The following is a 19220-nucleotide window of genomic DNA, read 5'->3' as shown; positions in this document are numbered from 1 at the left end:
CCAGCCTTCTCCTTGCTGCAACATTCATCACCCAAGCTTCACACCCATATAAGAGCGTTGGTAAAACTATACTCTCGTACATTCCCCTCTTTGCCTCCAAGGACAAAGTTCTTTGTCTCCACAGACTCCTAAGTGCACCACTCACTCTTTTCCCCTCATCAATTCTATGATTCGCCTCATCTTTCATAGACCCATCCGCTGACACGTCCACTCCCAAATATCTGAATACATTCACCTCCTCCATACTCTCTCCCTCCAATCTGATATCCAATCTTTCATCACCTAATCTTTTTGTTATCCTCATAACCTTACTCTTTCCTGTATTCACTTTTAATTTTCTTAATATAATTTTTATAATTTTCGTGTGGCAGGTGGTCATAAGATGGGGAGCATAACTGCGCCTATTTATTTTGCAAAAATCCCATATTATGGTCAATAATACATGGTAATTTATCCAGTGTTGTTATATCAGTATGCTAAGTAAATGCCCACACAATGACAGAAATCTTTTATTTCTTATTAGCTTCTCATTATGTGGTAACACCAAGCATTTTCTACAATCTTTAAAATAGTGTATGTATATGCTTCAGTGTGTTTGATGGAAAGATGAAAATCATATAAATTATACAAGGAGATATCCATATTTTAGCTATCTTGCCACACTGAGAAAATGTGATCTACATTTTTTTTTTTTTCAACAAGTCGGCCGTCTCCCACCGAGGCAGGGTGACCCACAAAGAAAAAAAATCCCCAAAAAGAAAATACTTTCATCATCATTCAACACTTTCACCTCACTCACACATAATCACTGTTTTTGCAGAGGTGCTCAGAACACAACAGTTTAGAAGCATATACGTATAAAGATACACAACATATCCCTCCAAACTGCTAATATCCCAAAACCCCTCCTTTAGAGTGCAGGCATTGTACTTCCCATTTCCAGGATCTCACACTGACGTAGGGTGACCCAAGAAAAAGAGGTAACACATTCACTGCCAGTCATTCAATCACTGTCTTGCCAGGTGAGCACTGGCATCACAGTTCAGATGACCCTCTGAACGAAACAGCTATATGCCTCCTTCAAAGTGCAGGAACTGTACTTCCCGTCTTCAGTACTCATATCCGGCAAACTTATTTACCCAATTCCCTTTGTGAATGTCACCTTGCTTACATTCCCACAGCACATTGTCATAAAAAAACACTTATCTCCACTCACTCCAATCAATGTGCTCACACAAGCCTGTTGGATGTTCAAGCCCCTGGTGCACTCAAAACCTTTATCCTCTCCCTCCAATGCTTCCTGAGATGACCCCCCTAACCTTCCTTCCAACCCAGATTTATATACTGTACTCCCTTAGTATCCTATTCTCCTCCATCCTTTCTAAATGCCAAAATGCCCTCAACAATCTCTCCTTATACCTGTGAATTATTCTTTTGGTAACCCCACACTGTCTTCTAATCCTTATGCTCCAAATTCTCTACATAATATTCCCACCACACTTTGCCTGGAAGTAATGTGAAGTAATAATTCAGTTTAAAGCATTCCATAAACAAATTAGGCTTAAGATGACTGCCCATTGTAAAACTGTAGGTTGTCCTGAAAAGTGCACTATTACTGAAGAGACACTGTCAGAAACAAACAATCTCACTAATTTGATAAATATGCTTACTAATACTAGTAGATCAAGATTAAGGTTCAGCAAGACCCTACTAAGAAAGTTTACTGTTTCATCAACAGGAAACTTAGTAAAGAGTGCATAACTATTAAAACTAATGTGTTTCTCAAAACAAACTCAAACTTTTTAATTGTTCAATGAAGTTTTGACTGTTAGTTATAAGAGAATTAGAAATTAGACCAGCAACAAAGTATTTCTATCACGTGGAAGGACAGTAGTCTAGGGTACTGTACTGGAAGAATCTGCTCAGACAAAACAATACAGTGTCTGCTCCCATAATGAAACCAAAAAAGAAATGATGTCTTACAAATAACAAGATAAGTCAAACACTGATGGCCCACTGATAAATCCTGAATGTGAAATCATAAAACACTTCAAATCATTAAAGCTTCTTTTAATTTACTGAGTAATGTATAACACACCCAAATCATTTTCTATGATTTCATTTTCACTGCATGATGAGTTCATCTAATGGCTTCCTGTTGTAATGAATATAGACTTTTTCACAGAGCTATCCTGAACCCTCTGCACAACTAATTTTATATGTGAATGTTATTATTTTAATCACTGAGGTCTTATAATAACTTTTAAAGTAATAAACTTGGCAGTACTTTTAACTACTGATGGCATGCATGTTAACAGTACTGAGCGAGTGTCAATAAAATAAATTTATTGGAAATATCCCTCACGAAGTCTAAATGCTTTCATACTGACAAAATGTATAACAGTCATAACATGAGGCTGAAATATCCCTATGATATCACTGCTGAACTACAATATATCACCTTGTCATTGTAGGCAGTAGGAATGTTAGGGGTGACGTGTGCAGCGATGCCCCCACAAACACTGCCAATTGTGGTAGGTGGGCGTGGCGGGGGAATGGGAACCTGCGTGGGGAGTGAGTCTTGGTAAGAGCTAACTCAGGCTACCTCAACTACTTGCTACACTGCTTGAGTGAACATACTAAAAGCAAGCCATTTTGGACTAATCTGCTATGTCATGTTTCAACAATGTGTGCATTTTATATATACAGTAAAAGCTTATGTACAGTACTCTATATACAATTTTAAATGCTGCTCATATAAAAATGTATTTGTGAAGATGAAAGGAAGAGTACACTGGCAGACCTCACTTATTCAGTTGTTAAATAATCAGCCCTCACAAATCAACAATACTGATCAAATAACAGGTACCCAATGTGTTTAACCATATGCTTTAAATGGCACATGCAGAAAAATTAAAATAACTATTAGCCAAATAATGCAATTTTTTAGAATTATAATAATTACTCAAAATATAAACAACATGACATAACTAAAATTGCAGTGGAAAACAAAGATTAAAGAAAGCAATACTACTACGATAGGAAGCCACAGTCCATGGTACTGACACAAATTCATGCAGTAATTTTTAAGCACCAAAAAGAATATTTTTGTAAGTGGTCTATATCAACATTCCATGAACATAAAAGGAACTTAGAATATAACAAATGTACATGTATGATTTTTAAAAATTAATTATTACTTATGATTCAAAAATGCATCATTATTTTTTCATGTGAGGAACCTTAATTCAGATGTTAATATTAGAGCCTCACTCAGTAGTTTGTAACTCATTCTCAAACTTAAAATTATACTTCAATGTTGACTTTTTTCTAGTTTCTCCAACCAGGAAATACAGCATCAGCATACCTGCTAAAGATGATTAGTACCAATGGGACAAATAGAGAGAATATGTTTCACATTTTAAAATATAGTAGTAAAAATTAAGTGTTATTTCTAAGATGATTTTGTTGAATACCCATGGTTTACCTGTTACTATTGCTGAGAATTTTCTCAACTCTCTCAGTCAGACTACCTTGGTGTCTGCTTGATCAGTCATTTTTTTTTTATTTTTAACATGTCGGCCATTTCCCAACGAGGCAGAGTGACCCAAAAGAAAGAAAAAACTTTCATCATCATTCAACACTTTCACCATCACTCGTACATAATCACTGTCTTTGCAGAGGTGCTCAGATACAACAGCTTAGACATCCCTCCAAACTGCCAATATCCCAAACTCCTCCTTTAAAGTGCAGGCACTGTACTTCCCATTTCCAGGACTCAAGTCCGGCTAACCGGTTTCCCTGAATCCCTTCACAAAATATTATCCTGCTCACACTCCAACAACTCATCAGGTCCCCAAAATTATTTGTTTCCATTCACTCCTATCTAACATGCTCACACATCCCTGCTGCATGTCCAGGCCCTTTGCACACAAAACCTCTTTTACCCCTCCTTCCATCCTTTCCTAGGATAACCCATACCCCTCCTCCTGTCCACTACAGATTTATACACCCTCCAAGTCATTTTATTTTGCTCCATTCTCTAAATGACCAAACCACCTCAATAACTTCTCTTCAGCCCTCTGAATAATACTTTTTGTAACTCCACACTTCCTCCTAATTTCCACACTACAAATTCTCTGCAACATTACTTAAATTATATGAATACATTTAAAAGAGGCACTGAGACAGTGATAGTGTGAATGATGATGGAAGTGTTTCTTTTTTTGGGCAACCCTGCCTCAGTGGGAGACGGCCAGCATGTTAAAAAAAAACACACATATATACAGCCTCTCCTCACCTAACAACAGAGTTCTGTTCCTAAGACCACGTCAGTAAATGAATGCATCCCTAAGTGAGGAGCATACTATAATGGTAGTGGGTTTGTGTCAACCATCTTTGATATTGTTTTAATGTCACCTTTGCTCCATTTATAACATTTCTGGTATATTTTTAAATGTTGATACAGTAGTGTACTGTATATTGTAATCAACAGAATAGAGAAAATCAGCTCTAATATACATTATTTAGGTATGCATAATGGTCAGAGAGCCCGTCATAAGTCCAAGTTGTCAGTAAACAAGTACATCGCTAAGTGAGGAGAGGATGTATATACATGCCCTTTTCAACCTATTATTATACTAGTCTCTTAAAAGTTCCATTCATTCTATGAGATGTTCCTCTTGAGCTTTGAATTAATTGTTTCCATATCTAAGCAATTTGAATTTGTTATTATCAAACATATTATTTTCTACTGTCCACTAAATATAGCTCACATTTGCTGGTAAATTTTACTGAGGCTATTTTCACATTTATTTTGGTATCATCTACAATGGATGAAATAAAGTTAGTGATGTGTGCTGTGCACACATTATTACCTTTTAAGCTGTGCACACCTACAGCACAGACCTGTTTTTTCTGATGTAGGCCAAACCAAGCCAACTGAGATCATTTTGAAGGCTCTAGAATTTTGGCATAAATTTATGTCATCAGTGGTCTCCTGACTAGCATAAATTTACATCATCGGCAGCTTAAAGGTTAAGGGTACTCAGGCCACATTCCATGGAATGTCTGATAGCTCATTATTACTTTTGTAACAGTCAATTTTCCGATTGTTAAGGTTAAATATATTACACATCATCATGTTGATTATTTCTTAAGTTCTCTAGGCATGAATTTATGCTTATTTATACTTCAATGAGGTTGTCATCAGTGTGTACTGTATCTGAGAATGGTATGCGTCTGATTAGTTCTTCACTGTTTGTGAAAACCAAATCTACTGTATTTTCATTCCTAATAAGTTCTTTTTACCTGCTTCTGCTGAGCACTCTGGCAAAACTTTCTTAAATCTATCCAAAACCTCATCAACCTCATCCTCCTCCTTTCTACTAAGAGTTGCTCACATCTACTATCTCCTTTGGTTCATTCATTTTCACTTCTCTCTTACCCACTGATGCTATTCTCCTTGTACTTCATCTCTTTTACTGTAGCAACAACTAAATAATGAAGATCTGACATATGAGACACATACAGAGGTCTACCAACCAACCTTTTATTCACTAATACCTAATCTAGCAAACTGATGTCATTAAGACAACATCATATTTCATAAACTTTTCTTTCTTTTTCATCAAACCAGCCATATCCCACCAAGGCAGGGTGACCCAAAAAGAAAAATGAAAGTTTCTCTTTTTAACTTTAGTAATGTATACAGGAGAAGGGGTTACTAACCCCTTGCTCCCGGCATTTTAGTCGCCTCTTACGACACGCATGGCTTACAGAGGAAGAATTCTGTTCCACTTCCCCATGGAGGTAAGAGAAAATAAACCATAACAAGAACTAGTAAGAAAATAGAAGAAAACCCAGAGGGGTGTGTGTATATATATGCCTGTACATGCAAGTGTAGTGTGACCTAAGTGTAAGTAGAAGTAGCAAGATGTACCTGAAATCTTGCAAGTTTATGAGACAGAAAAAAAGACACCAGCAATCCTACCATCATGTAAAACAATTATAGGCTTCCGTTTTACACTCGGCAGGACTGTAGTACCTCCCTGGGCGGTTGCTGTCTATCAACCTACTACTTAGGATAAACTTATTTATCCTTATTTATTTTAAGTATTATCTATTATCAAACCTCTTTATATGCAATAATTTAATGAAAGGCTGCCTATTATCATTGCACATGGCACTCCAAACTTACCTACTCTGCCCTCTACAACAGTCTATCACTTTAGCATTTAAGTCACTCAAAGTAATTATTCTCTAATTTAACTCAAATCTCCCCAAACATTCACTCAACACCTCCCCAAAATCTCTATCTCTCTCTCTCAATCTCAATCTCTCTCTCTCTCTCTCTCTCTCTCTCTCTCAATCTCAATCTCTCTCTCTCTCTCTCTCTCTCTCTCAATCTCAATCTCTCTCTCTCAATCTCTCTCTCTCTCTCTCTCTCTCAATCTCACTCTCTCTCTCTCTCTCAATCTCTCAATCTCTCTCTCTCAATCTCTCTCTCTCTCTCTCAATCTCAATCTCTCTCTCTCAATCTCAATCTCTCAATCTCAATCTCTCAATCTCAATCTCTCAATCTCAATCTCTCAATCTCTCAATCTCACTCAATCTCACTCAATCTCACTCAATCTCACTCAATCTCTCTCAATCTCTCTCAATCTCTCTCTCTCTCTCTCTCTCAATCTCTCAATCTCAATCTCTCTCAATCTCTCTCTCTCTCAATCTCTCTCTCTCTCAATCTCAATCTCTCTCAATCTCAATCTCTCTCTCTCAATCTCAATCTCTCTCAATCTCAATCTCTCAATCTCAATCTCTCTCTCTCAATCTCTCAATCTCACTCAATCTCAATCTCTCTCTCTCTCTCAATCTCAATCTCTCTCTCTCTCTCTCTCTCAATCTCTCTCTCAATCTCTCTCTCTCTCTCTCAATCTCTCTCTCTCTCTCTCTCTCTCTTACACTCCTCTGGAAAGAAAGGAAGTAGAGGATATAAACATTTAAATTCAAGAATTATGTGTATTATAGTAAAAGTGATATGTGAGTAGTGGGTTACAATAAGTGTTTATGCATTTATAACCCACTACTCACATACAGTGGAACCTCAGTTTTTGTGATTAATCCGTTCTAAAAAGTCTGACGAAAACTGAATCGTACAAACGCTGAAGCAATATTTCCCATAAGAAATAATGTAAATCCAATTAATCCGTTCCAGACACCCACAAATATTAACAAAAAATAGTCTTACATACGGAAAACAATGAGAAATAAATATAAATGACTAATGAAATGGATAAATGAACATTTTAACATCACTTTTACCTTTACTGAAGACTCTTGTTGGTGTACAGAAGATGGCAAGGAGAGGGGAGGGAGGTGGAGAGGTTATTTTTTGGAAGTGGAATCCCTTCCATAAGGACTTCAGGTATCAAGGCCCTATCCAGGGTTACTTCCCTTCTTTGTCTTTTACTGGCACTAGGACCAGCTTGAGAATCACTGTACCCCTGTCGCACAAAAAATCTGTTCAGAGAGGTCTGTTTCTGGCATATCTTTAAGATTTGCCTAAAATGGGACAAGGCATTGTCATTGAACATGTTGCAGACACGGCTTGCAACAGTTTTGTTCGGGTGATATTTCTACACAAAACTTTGCAACTCATGTCCTTAATCATTGAAGAAGGCACATTCTCCCCCTCTCTTCCTCCTCCTCTGAAGTAATTTCCTCAGCCGCGGTCTGTTGCTGCTCCACTTGAAGGTCCTCCAGCTCTTCAGTGGTTAGCTCTTCCCTGTGGTTGTCCACCAACTCTTCCACATCCTGGCCACTCACATCCAACCCTATGGACTTCCCCAAAGACACAAACTCCACAATAGGCACCGGGTCGTCAGGGTCAGCCTCAAACTTTTCAAAATCTATCTCGAGGACACATTCTGGCCACAGTTTTTTTCTCCAAGCACAGCTCATCATCCTGGAAGTCACTCCCTGCTAAGCCTTATCTATAAGGCTTATGCAGTTGAGGATATTGAAGTGATTCCTCCAGAACTCTCTTAGGGTCAATTCAGTGTCTGAGGTCGCTTCAAAGCACCTTTGAAACAGTGCTTAGGTGTAGAGTTTTTTGAAGTTTGAAATGACCTGCTGGTCCATGGGCTGGATGAGAGAAGTGGTATTAGGGGGCAAGAACTTCACTGTGATGAAACTAAACAACTCCAACAATTGGTCTTCCAAGTCTGGAGGATGAGTAGGAGCATTGTCCATCACCAGGAGGCACTTGAGTGGCAACTGATTCTCCAGGAGGTATTTCTTTACACTCAGGCCAAACACTTCATTGACCCACTCAATGAAAATTTGCCTCTTGACCCATGCCTTATTGTTAGCCTTCCACATCACACACAATTTACTCTTGTTGACATTTTTTCTTGAACACCTGGGGATTTTCAGAGTGATACACCAGTAAAGGCTTCACTTTGAAATCCCCACTAGCATTACCATAGAAGAAAAGAATTAGCCTATCCTTTAGTCTTGTGTCCTGGCAGTGCCTTTTCCTCCTGCGTGATGTAGGTCCTCTTGGCATTTTCTTCCAAAAGAGGCCTGTTTCATCACAATTGAAGACCTGTTTGGGGAGGAATCCTTCAGCCTCTATGCACTCCTTGAATTCACCAACGAATACTTTGGCCCTATGTTTGTCCGAGGTTGCAGCCTCGCCATGCTTCACCACACTGTGTATGCCAGTTAGCTTCTTGAATTTGTTGAACCAGCCTTTGCTGGCCTTAAATTCACTATTAGCAGCACTCGTCCCAGGCATTTTCCTTGCGAGATCCACATGCAACTGCCTTGCCTTTTTTGCAAAAATTATTGCCTCCAAAACATTATCTCCTGCTAATTGTTTTTCGTTGATCCACACCAACAACAACTTTCTCAGTATCTTTGATTGTTTGCGATCTCTGTTTCGTTAGCACATTTACCCCTTTCACATCCCATACATCCTGGCAAGATCAGCCACGCTTTTGCCACTTTCGTACTTTGCTACGAGTTCTTTCTTGAATTCTATCGTGTATCTCACCTTCTTTATCAACTTTCTTTGGCCCCATTTATTTAGCAGTCTTGCTCAATAAAAAAGCACAAAGAGCATTGGATTATTACAAAGTGTTTTGGATGAATGCACGGGGTGATGCTCACTCAACGAGAAACAAAGGCAGACTGAGTCACGAAGGCATGGGATGCTTTGTGTGGGCTCTTGAATGACTGAGTCACGCAGATGCGTTTGGTACGAGCCATTTTCAACTCTACAAAAACCGAGCAGGTGTACGAAAACTGGGACAAAATTTTGACAAAAAAGTCGTCAAAAACCAAATCCTACAAAAACTGGGGCATACAAAAACCGAGGTTCCACTGTACCACTTTTACCATAATACACGTAACTATTGAATTTAAATGCTTATATACTCCCCTTCCTTTCCAAAGATGAACACTTAATAGTACCACCACTACTTCAGCTCTAGTTCTCTGAGATACATTCATTTTCTCCTCTTCGTTGAAATACACAAGAAAGTATGGGAATTTATATACTGAAGGTAAGAAGTTTGTAAGATTGACTTGTCACCTTGTGTGTTCATGATACAAAGAAAAACAATATCAGCAATCCTGCCCAAGTGCAATAAATTTAACAAATTTCCATTTCACAATCATTTGACAGTATAACAGTATAACCTCCTTAGATGGATACTGTCTACAAACCTACCACCTACACAGGCAGTGAATCAAATTATGTACAATCCTACAAGATTCTGAAACTGGGTAATAGTTACTCTCATGCACTCTCTTGTAAACAACACCCTAATGAATAAATAAGGCAGTAAAAGATTTAGATGAAGCATTCCATTGTTGAAGAGTACAATTACCTTGACAATTTAGTTATTAATGTGTAGCAAAATATGCATCATATTATTACAGCCCTACTCCAAATCAAAATTTTATTACCAACATAAAAACTCATTAAAAATCCATATGGCAACTGACTTGTTAAAGTTCCATCATCAAACTAATGGAGTTTTTTTCTAAGACCTTTTTATTCTTATCAATTTTGCCATAAGTTTCATAGCTTTTTATGAATTTCTGAGAGTGAGTCCAACCAGTGACTGAGAATCACCACCTCCTAAGTTCAAAACTAAACTGCTTCACATCTGAATCCTTTATTCCCTTTGAGTAGGAGTTAGGACTCTGATTGGTTACTTAATGATGACAGTGAGTTTCCCTATTGGCTAGAAGCAATATCAATAACTTTATTTGTCCTGACTGGGCTCTGGAACCTTCTAGATGTGGGCTCCTCAAGGGGTCTTGGAACATTAGTAAGAAACCATAATGTATATTACAAGACCTGAATGCATAACACTGGCCACATACATATTTAACATGAACAACCTACTACCATATTAGATCATTGTTTTTTTACATCCTCTGATGCTCTCGTCTGGAAATTAACTACCTTCAGTAATGAACTCATAATATCATAAGTCACACAGCCAAAATGATTTGAAATCAATAAATTTTAGCATCTTGATAGGTAAAAATTACCATCTTCAAGTTACAGGAACAAGACATATTTTGAGTTCATCATCAGGCCTTAACATTTTAATTTACATGTCATTTAATAACTTTTCTAAAACTGAGGATATTATGAGCAGCTCTTAATGCTCATCCTACAAATAATGATGATTCACTTAATGTACTGTATGTGATAAAACTGACCCGAGCAGCATCTTCATCTCCTGGAGAGCGTGATCTACGATGATGACTACTTGGCAAAGCTAACTTGCTGGCATTTATAAAAGGAGCATCAATGGGAAGTCTGGGATCCATGAAGGATGTAGTTTTACTGGAGTGATCAATGAAGAAGAGCTGAAACAGAGACATTTCTTCACATCAAATGAAATATTTAATATAGTTAAACTACCAGTCAGTAATCAGCATGGCACAGGTTATCAATATATCAAACAATGCTGAATTTGGATCATGACTTCCAGACTTTAATCCTAAAAATCAACATCAGATGCTGATAATATATGATCAAATTAGTGTTGCTAAAAATTTATTAATGACTAAGTTTCAGGCTATGTAAATGGGAGTTAGAATACAAGATATCACAGCCTCTCCTCTCAAATGATTATATTACTTTCATTACATTACTCATTCCATCACTTATTCAGCCATCTTGTTACAAATGAGCAAGGACCAGTACTAGAGAGAAAAGAAAGGACAAAGAGGGATTATCAAGCACTGAAGCTACTGATAAAGAAATGAAGACCCCTCTTGATGGAACTTATCATAATTAGCAGGACCAGAAGGTACATCACCAGGAATATTAAGATGACTTGAAATACTATATAAGCCACTTAGAATACAAAGAAATTATTAACAAGTGAAGTGACAAGCAAATGGATGATGGTAAACATAAGAAAATATTTAAAAAAAATGACCGGCAGAAAGCCCTGAACTACTGACCAGTTTCCTTAACACTTGACATGCAAATTGCTAAAAATTATTATAAGAAAGATATTTGTTGAACATCTAAAAAGTACTAAATTTCTCACAGAACACTAATGTGGATTTAGAAATAAAAGTTCATGTTTTACAAACCTTACAGACACACAAGGTCAGTAGTCAGAAAGGAAAAAGAAAGTAGGGTGTAATGTATATTCTGAGACTCCTGATAGTTTTGTAAAACTGTGGGTGAACCTAGAAGTAACTCTCAATGTTATGCAGGGTTCTGCATGACATTGTAATGTTGTTATGCAGGGTTCTGCATTACATTGTAAGGTATATACAGTAGAGAAGGGAGTCATAATAGTAGGAATGTTATAATTGTAAAGTATAATTTTATAATTCATAAGGTGCTTTTGGGGGTACTATAAAGTAGGTTAAACTATAATTATAAAGAAATCCTGCTAGGTATTTATTTTCCAACTGTGTTTGGGTACGCGGGGTAAGCGTGGCTGGGAGGAGTCACGTGGAGTCTGCATGGCATGGAGGCTGGCGATGGAGATGCTGTGTATTTAAGCTAAGTTTGTAGTTGTGTACTCCTTTTGTTTAGCTAACTTAAGACATAGGCTCTTCTATGGCTTACTTGTATGCTCACCTAGGCTCTGACATGGTCAGGGTGCTGTGGGATGAGTGAGGAAATAAGAAATGGGTTTGGTATTGGAGTAGTGAAGGCCGGCGGCTGACTAGGACAAGTGTTATGGTTACTGGACCGCCAGCCGCCTTGTGTACCGTCATTTGGGCGTTTAGGATATAAGATAGATAAAGGTGTTTCTAGAGTGTGTATATAGTGTTATGTTGAATAAATAGATATATTTTCCTAGCTAGGATTTTTGCCTAACCCTCTATTAACCAACCCATTGAAGTACAAATGCTGGTTTAGCACATTCTGTTTTGACTGGGATAGCCCTGGGTGGCCTGTTTATGCTTAAAATGAGTGTAACTTTTACCTTTGCCCTTAGACAAGGCTCTAGCCCCCAGCTGTCCCACCTTTTCTGCATAACATGGGGGCCTGTATATGGGAGAATTATCAAATTTTATGTGGTAATTCAACTTTGCAACCTGGAAAGTCAATAATCATTCTTTAGTGGGTTGGTTAGAGGAAGCATTCACTATAACACTTACACTAAAATAATAATTTACCTTTCTGTACAATATTGCTGGTTTTTAGGGTGTTATTATTAACCCTTTCAGGGTTTCGGCCGTACTAGTACAGCTTACGCACCAGGGTTTTTGACATACTAGTACGCATAAATTCTAGCGCCCCCAAATCTAGCAAGAGAAAGCTGGTAGGCCTACATATAAAAGAATGGGTCTATGTAGTTAGTGTGCACAGTATAAAAAAAATCCTGCAGCACACAGTGCGTAATGAGAAAAAAAAAAACTTTGACCGTGTTTTTGGTTTAAAACAGCGACTTTGCACTGTATTTTCGTATGGTATTTATGGCTGTATTCTAGTTTTCCTGGTCTTATTTTATAGAATGGAAGACATATTACAGAAATTGAGATGATTTTGATTGGTTTCCCAATGAAAAGTACCTTGAAGTTGAGCTCAAAGTAGCAGAAATGTTCGATTTTTGCCAAAGTTCAAAAGTAAATAAATCATGCCACGCGTCCAATACACGTCAACTGGTGAATCTAATATTCTTTCACAAGTGCGCTGGTATTATTTATACCATTTCTACACTAATACAGTAGTCTGCATAACAGTAAATCTTCTGTTTTTTTTGAGAATAAAAATTCAAAGTGGAAAGCAAAAGAAATGTAAGAGGGGCATGGGGATGTGATTAATGAACAGAGGAAATGTTATTTTAGTGCCAGGAATGTCTTTCTTGTTTATTCTGGACCCTATTCGGAAATTGGCATCTTTTGAAATTTGTGTGAAATTGGCAAAATTGCTAAATTCTGACCACTTTATTTGATAGTTGAAATCGGTAAATGGGTGGTTTCCTGTACTCATTCGATAGAAAAAATGGAGTTCTAGTGAAAAAGTTATGATTTTTGTCGACTAGTACACTGGAATTGGCCGAAAATAGGGCTCAAAGTGGGCAAAATTGCCGATGCGTAAACATCGTCGAAACCACTAACTTCGCTAGAGCATAATTCTGTAAGTTTTCCATCAAATTTCATACTTTTGGTGTCATTATGACCGGGAAAAGATTCTCTATCTTTTCATAAGAAAAAATAATTTTTTTTTTTAAATTTTGGCGACCCTGAGAACAAGTCTCTGAGAAGGGCTAAACTGTCCATACTTCCAGTGAGCCAGTGAGCACCTTATGCAACAGTGATTTCACCCAATTTGAGGCCTTTCTTAAGCCAACCCCTGTGCTCAAAGTGGCTATTTTGCTAGTATGCATTCCCTACTATGCAATGATCACATGAAACTGCCCATTCCACCACCAGTGATAAGTGTTGAGAAGTCAGAAATTTTATCAATTTTACACTATTTCAACAAATTCCAATTTAAAATAATTCCAAAACAAGCATTACAAGCATTTCAGCCATTTGACCAACCTTCCCTCAGCTCATTGATCATACCACTAGGTCTCTCCTATATAACATTTGTCATCCATTTTGAATCCATTTTCACACAAAAATTGATGTTTTCCCTATTTTTCAGCTAATTATCCATACCAAGAATACTTGGTCACTGTGGCATGCAAAGAGTACGTAACCTTTATTCGGCGCATGTACACACCCTCACTTACAGGCTATCTCCCCCAACCAGCGAACCAGGTTACTGGGAGTTGACGATGGAGCCCCGTCGTTCAACTAGTGACCAGGTTCCAGCCAATAAGAAGATGGTTTTGGCAATCGCAGAGGTTATGTGGGTACCACTCTCCTGTCTGCCCTTGTCATTCCCATTCTAGAGCTGGTTGAAGCACGGTCTGCTTTCTTGTGGCTTCTGTTCTGCCTTGCTTACCATGGAGTGCGCTATACTTATCACTGTACATAGTGTACATATAACTGATGAAGGATAATATAATTCAAAACTTTTCTGCTGTGTTTATTTTGCTCCCTTTACACCCAGGATAACAGGCCATTTGGACTCCTGGGTTGTAATATGGGTAGCCTGTCCGAGAGCTGGAGCTGGACTTAGAGAAACGGTTGAGCTTAGGGTGAAGCTGGTAGCAGGAACATTGTGCAGCTTGCTGTCTGGCATTGCATTAGCTTTGCCAACGCTTTACAAATTTTGCATGTCAGTTACTTTGTTATGGTCAGCCTTGCTATTGTGTGATCGTTCAACAGCTCGCTCCTAGCTTGTTCGGTGTGCTCGCTTCGTTACGGTCAATCTTGTAGAACAGTGTGTAGCTTGCTGTCTGGCATTGCTTTACAAATTTTGTGTGTCAGTTGCAGTCAACTTTGCTATTGCGTATCCACCTTGTATGCATATTCTGCAATCGTACTGTGCATAGCTAAGCGTGTTCTGCAAATTAACGTGTTACGTTGGGGTATTCTGCAATCGTACTGTGCATAGCTAAGCATGTTCTGCAAATAACATTACGTTGGGCTATTCTGCAATCGTACTGTGCATAGCGAATAACTTATACCACCTAGACGAGTCAGACGTCTGGTGTCAGCATATACTTTGCATAACCTACCTAAATTGTCCCTACAGCAGTGTTGGCAAATTGCTCGTTCCATTGGCATTAAATATAAACGCACGCTCACAGCTGCGCAACTGCGTTCACTGATTGCTGACAAACTTCGAGAAGAAGAGATGGCACATCAGACTCCTCCCTCTACGGGAGCTAGGGCAAAAACTACTATGTTCTCGCAGGAGGAAGATGATACACCAACGGAGCAAAATGGTCAGTCTAGTGCAGCAGGGTTGTCTAGAAGTGAATCAGCGGCACTGGCACTTGAGCTGGCAAAAATCAATCTTGAGCAGACTAGGGAACAGAGAGCATTCGCAAGGGAAGAATTTGACAGGGAAAGAGAAAGGAGGCAGTTTTCGCATTCTGTAAATGATTTTAATTTACAGAAAGCAGTACAGCTTGTTCCCCACTTCAATGAGGCCGAACCAGAACAATTTTTCGAAAGCTTCGAAAATCAGGCTCGAGCCTTGAGGTGGCCGGAACAGCACTGGGCATCATTGGTTCATACAGCATTGTTTGGTAAGGCACAGGAATTTACGTCAGTATTAAATGACGCTGAATTTTCTGATTATCAAGTAGTGAAGACCACAGTGTTGGGAGCATATACATGTATCCCAGCCAAATATAAAAAAATATTCAAACTAAGCAGGCGGCAGCTTGGTCAATCCCTGGTGGATTTTGTGAGACAGCAAACCAAAGCTTTTACCAGCTGGTATAAAGCAAGTGGTGTCTCTACCTTTGAGGAGCTGGTGCAGCTTATTCTGACTGATAACCTGCTGGAGTCTGTGGGACCAGAAGTTCGAGTCTTTCTGCAGGATCGTGACTTAACCACTGCATTGGGGGCAGCCAGGTTGGCTGATACCTTCGAAACTAACCGCTCCTTGTCCGAGCGGTCCCGTCTCTCTTTTCAACAGCCTGGCATGAGCAGAGATCGTCAACCTTGGAGAATGAAGTGCCAGCCGGAGGGAGAACGTCTACGTCAGCCAACTAAGTCACCTGGTGAGCCACGCTTCTCAACTTATGGTCCACCTGCTGAGAGACAAACTACTCATCATGGTGCATCTCGACAACAGTATCCAGAGAGAGACCATCCAGAGCGACACCAGTTGAAACGTCCGCAGGGAGTAAAGGGCAAGCCTGTCCTCTGCTTCCTCTGTAATAAAGTAGGTCACATCCGTCCCAACTGCCCCCATAAACCCCAACCCATTGGGAAAATCTCTAATATCCCTAGTAACATGTCCCCGAGAGAAGCAGAAAAAGGTATGGCCCCTTATTATTGCAAGAGTCTTATTTCCCTTCAGGAAAACTCAGAAACAACTGAAGTCAAAACCTTTAGAGATACTGTAGCATATTGCTCACTTATAAGAGAAGGAATATTACCCCTTTCAAAGAACACTTCCTTGAATTCCTCTGTTTTATTGGAAGCATTCTGTCCCTTTGCATAAAATTTATGTACAGTGCAAATATTACACTGGGTAATTGACTGTGGGTGTCTCAAAAGGATTCCCCATGAAAGATGCCATGTTATTACTGGGTAATAACATTACTACTGTTAGTGCGTGTCCTGAACCTATAATGATTAATTCTTCTCCGGTGTTGGCCATAACTCGGAGACATCCCAAGGATTGTCTGGCGAAAATGTTGACCTATCCTTGGACGACTCCGATCTCGGAATAGCCACGTTGTTTTATGAGGCACACCGGCCGGAGCTTCGTAAATCAAGTGAACAGACCCCGATCAAGCCTTCCTATTCCCAGGTTGCAGGATTGCCAGATATATCTGTTTCCATGCCCGAGGGACTGTCCTTCCGGGAGGAACAACGAAAGAACCCTTCTTTAACCCCTTCAGGGTCCAAGGCCAAAATCTGAAGTGGTGCTCCAGTGTCCAAGAAATTTTGAAAAAAAAAAAAAAATGATTTTTTCTTACAGAATTAAAGAGCATATTTTTGTGAAGGTAATAAGACAAAAAAAAAAAAATTCTGATCAGTACTTACCGAGATACAGTGCCAAGAAGTTTGTCAAAAATGATGTGGTGGCGGCAACATCGACGAATTCCACATACGCGCATTACATTATTTTGCGGTTTTTATTGTTTTTTCTTTTCTTTTCCAATTTTTTTCTATTCCTACTAACATTTGGGGCCTGAGAGACCAATACTATATATAACGTATATCCCTTTGAGGGTCCGTCCCGTAGATCTATGGCTTTACGTTCAGGGTCCAAACCGTAGATCTACGTCATGAGCTCAGCTCACTCTGATAAACTGTGAGTGGTACATTTGGGCCTAGATATGAGAGAATACATCTATGTGGTATGTGTGCACCACATAAAACAGATCCTGCAGCACACTGTGTATAATGAGAGAAAAAACTGAAATCATGATTTTTCGATTAAAACAGCGACTTTGCAGTGTTTTTTCGTATGTTTTTTATAGTTCTATTTGTGATTTCTTGGTCTCATTTGATAGAATGGAAGACATATTACAGAAATAGAGATGATTTTAATTGGTTTTCGCACTGGAAATGGCTTGAAACTAAGCTCAAAGTAGCAGAAATGTTAAATTTTTGCCGATATTCAAGAGTAAACAAACGACCTCACACGTCTAATACACGCCAGCTAGTGGGTCTAATATGCATTCACAAATATCGTGATGATATTTATACAATTATTACAGTATTGCATAACAGTAAATCTTCTATTTTTTGGTGTGAATAAAAATTCAATATGTGAATAAAAAATCAAAATGGAATTTATTTGTAAAGCCTCAAAACGTAACTAATGAACAGAGGAAATGTTAGTTTAGTTCCAGGAATACCTACATTGTTTATTCTGGACCCTATTTTGAAATTGGAATATTTTGAACTTTGTGTTAAATTGGCCAAATTAACAATTTCCGATCACTTTAATTTGTAGTTGAAACAGTTGACTTGGCGATTTCTTGTGCTCAATCGATAGAATAGAAGTAATACTAGTGAAATAGCTAAGAATTTGGTTGACTGGAATAATGTAATTGGCCTAAAATGGGAGTCAAAGTCGGCAAAATCGCCGATTCGTAAATATCGCTGACACATCAAAATTCGCGAGAGCATAATTTCGTCAATTTTCCATCAAATTTCGTACTTTTTGTTTTATTACCTTCACAAAAAGATTCTCTACCATTTCATAAGAAAAAATAACAAATTTTTTTTTTTGAAAATTCTTGGACACTGGGGCACCACTTCAGATTTGGGCCTTGGACCCTGAAGGGGTTAAATATAAACTCACTGTATTAAACACAATAATCGCACTAAAGTTATTATCATATTATTGTTTACCACTGTTGTGTATTACAATAAACATGCACAAATATTGTATAATACTAATGTTCTATCATATATTTACATATTTACAATCACTTGACATGGTTTTAGAACTGCTGGAGCTTGTGGAACTCCTTGAAACAAGGCACCATGCACAAAGGCACCTTACATTCCTCACACATAAACCGAGTGTCTTTGCGTCTTTGTTGCCGTCGTTTTGTTTGTGCACAGACGATGCATCTCTTCTGAGCAAATTTCTTCTGAGTTGAAGGAAGTTGTATTATGAAATGATCACCTTCCCTCCTCAAACGCTTGGGTATATCCTGAGGAATTCGAGGACCTTGTTGTATAGCAGGTGTTCTTACCTGGTACTTCATTATGAGTTGTCTGACAACAAACAAACAAAAGTCACCATACGGTGGTCTGTTGCCAGTCTTTATTTGGTACATATTATATGCATTGAGCATTGAAATGTCCATGAGATGGAAGAAAAGTTTCATGTACCACTTGTAACTCTTACGAACACAGTCAACAAAACCAATCTGCATGTCACATTTGTCAACCAAGCGCATGTTTTGTGTATAATCAATCACTGTCACTGGTTTTCGAATACGTTCATTAGTCACTCGATCAACTTTGCCACTGTCTTGCATTTCATTACGGTGAATGGTTGTCAACAATGTGACATCTCGTTTGTCATGCCACCGTAATGCCATGATGTCATTGGCAGTAAACACCTGCACGTCATCACCACGAGCACCTACGTTGAGCCTGGGCATATGTTTACGATTAGA

General features: G+C 38.6%; 1 protein-coding gene across 4 annotated transcripts in view; it reads right to left on the bottom strand.

The window, feature by feature from the left end:
* Positions 1-2053: 2053 nt before the first annotated feature.
* Positions 2054-19220, bottom strand: part of LOC128690374 (serine-rich adhesin for platelets-like) — a 364642-nt gene continuing 347475 nt past the window's right edge. For all 4 annotated transcript variants that reach the window (XM_070089660.1, XM_070089659.1, XM_070089658.1 and 1 more), the window contains exons 17-18: positions 10741-10890; positions 2054-2563 (exon numbers count right to left, since the gene is read on the bottom strand). In XM_070089660.1, the coding sequence (XP_069945761.1) occupies positions 2429-2563; positions 10741-10890 (285 nt within the window). In that variant the 3' untranslated portion in view covers positions 2054-2428. The remainder of the gene's footprint in view (positions 2564-10740; positions 10891-19220) is intronic.

The sequence above is a fragment of the Cherax quadricarinatus genome, chromosome 29 (assembly GCF_038502225.1).
Source record: "Cherax quadricarinatus isolate ZL_2023a chromosome 29, ASM3850222v1, whole genome shotgun sequence".
In the NCBI taxonomy this organism is placed as follows: domain Eukaryota; kingdom Metazoa; phylum Arthropoda; class Malacostraca; order Decapoda; family Parastacidae; genus Cherax; species Cherax quadricarinatus.
The sequence above is the reverse complement of the archived record's forward strand: the minus strand, read 5'-3'. Positions and strand labels throughout refer to the sequence as shown.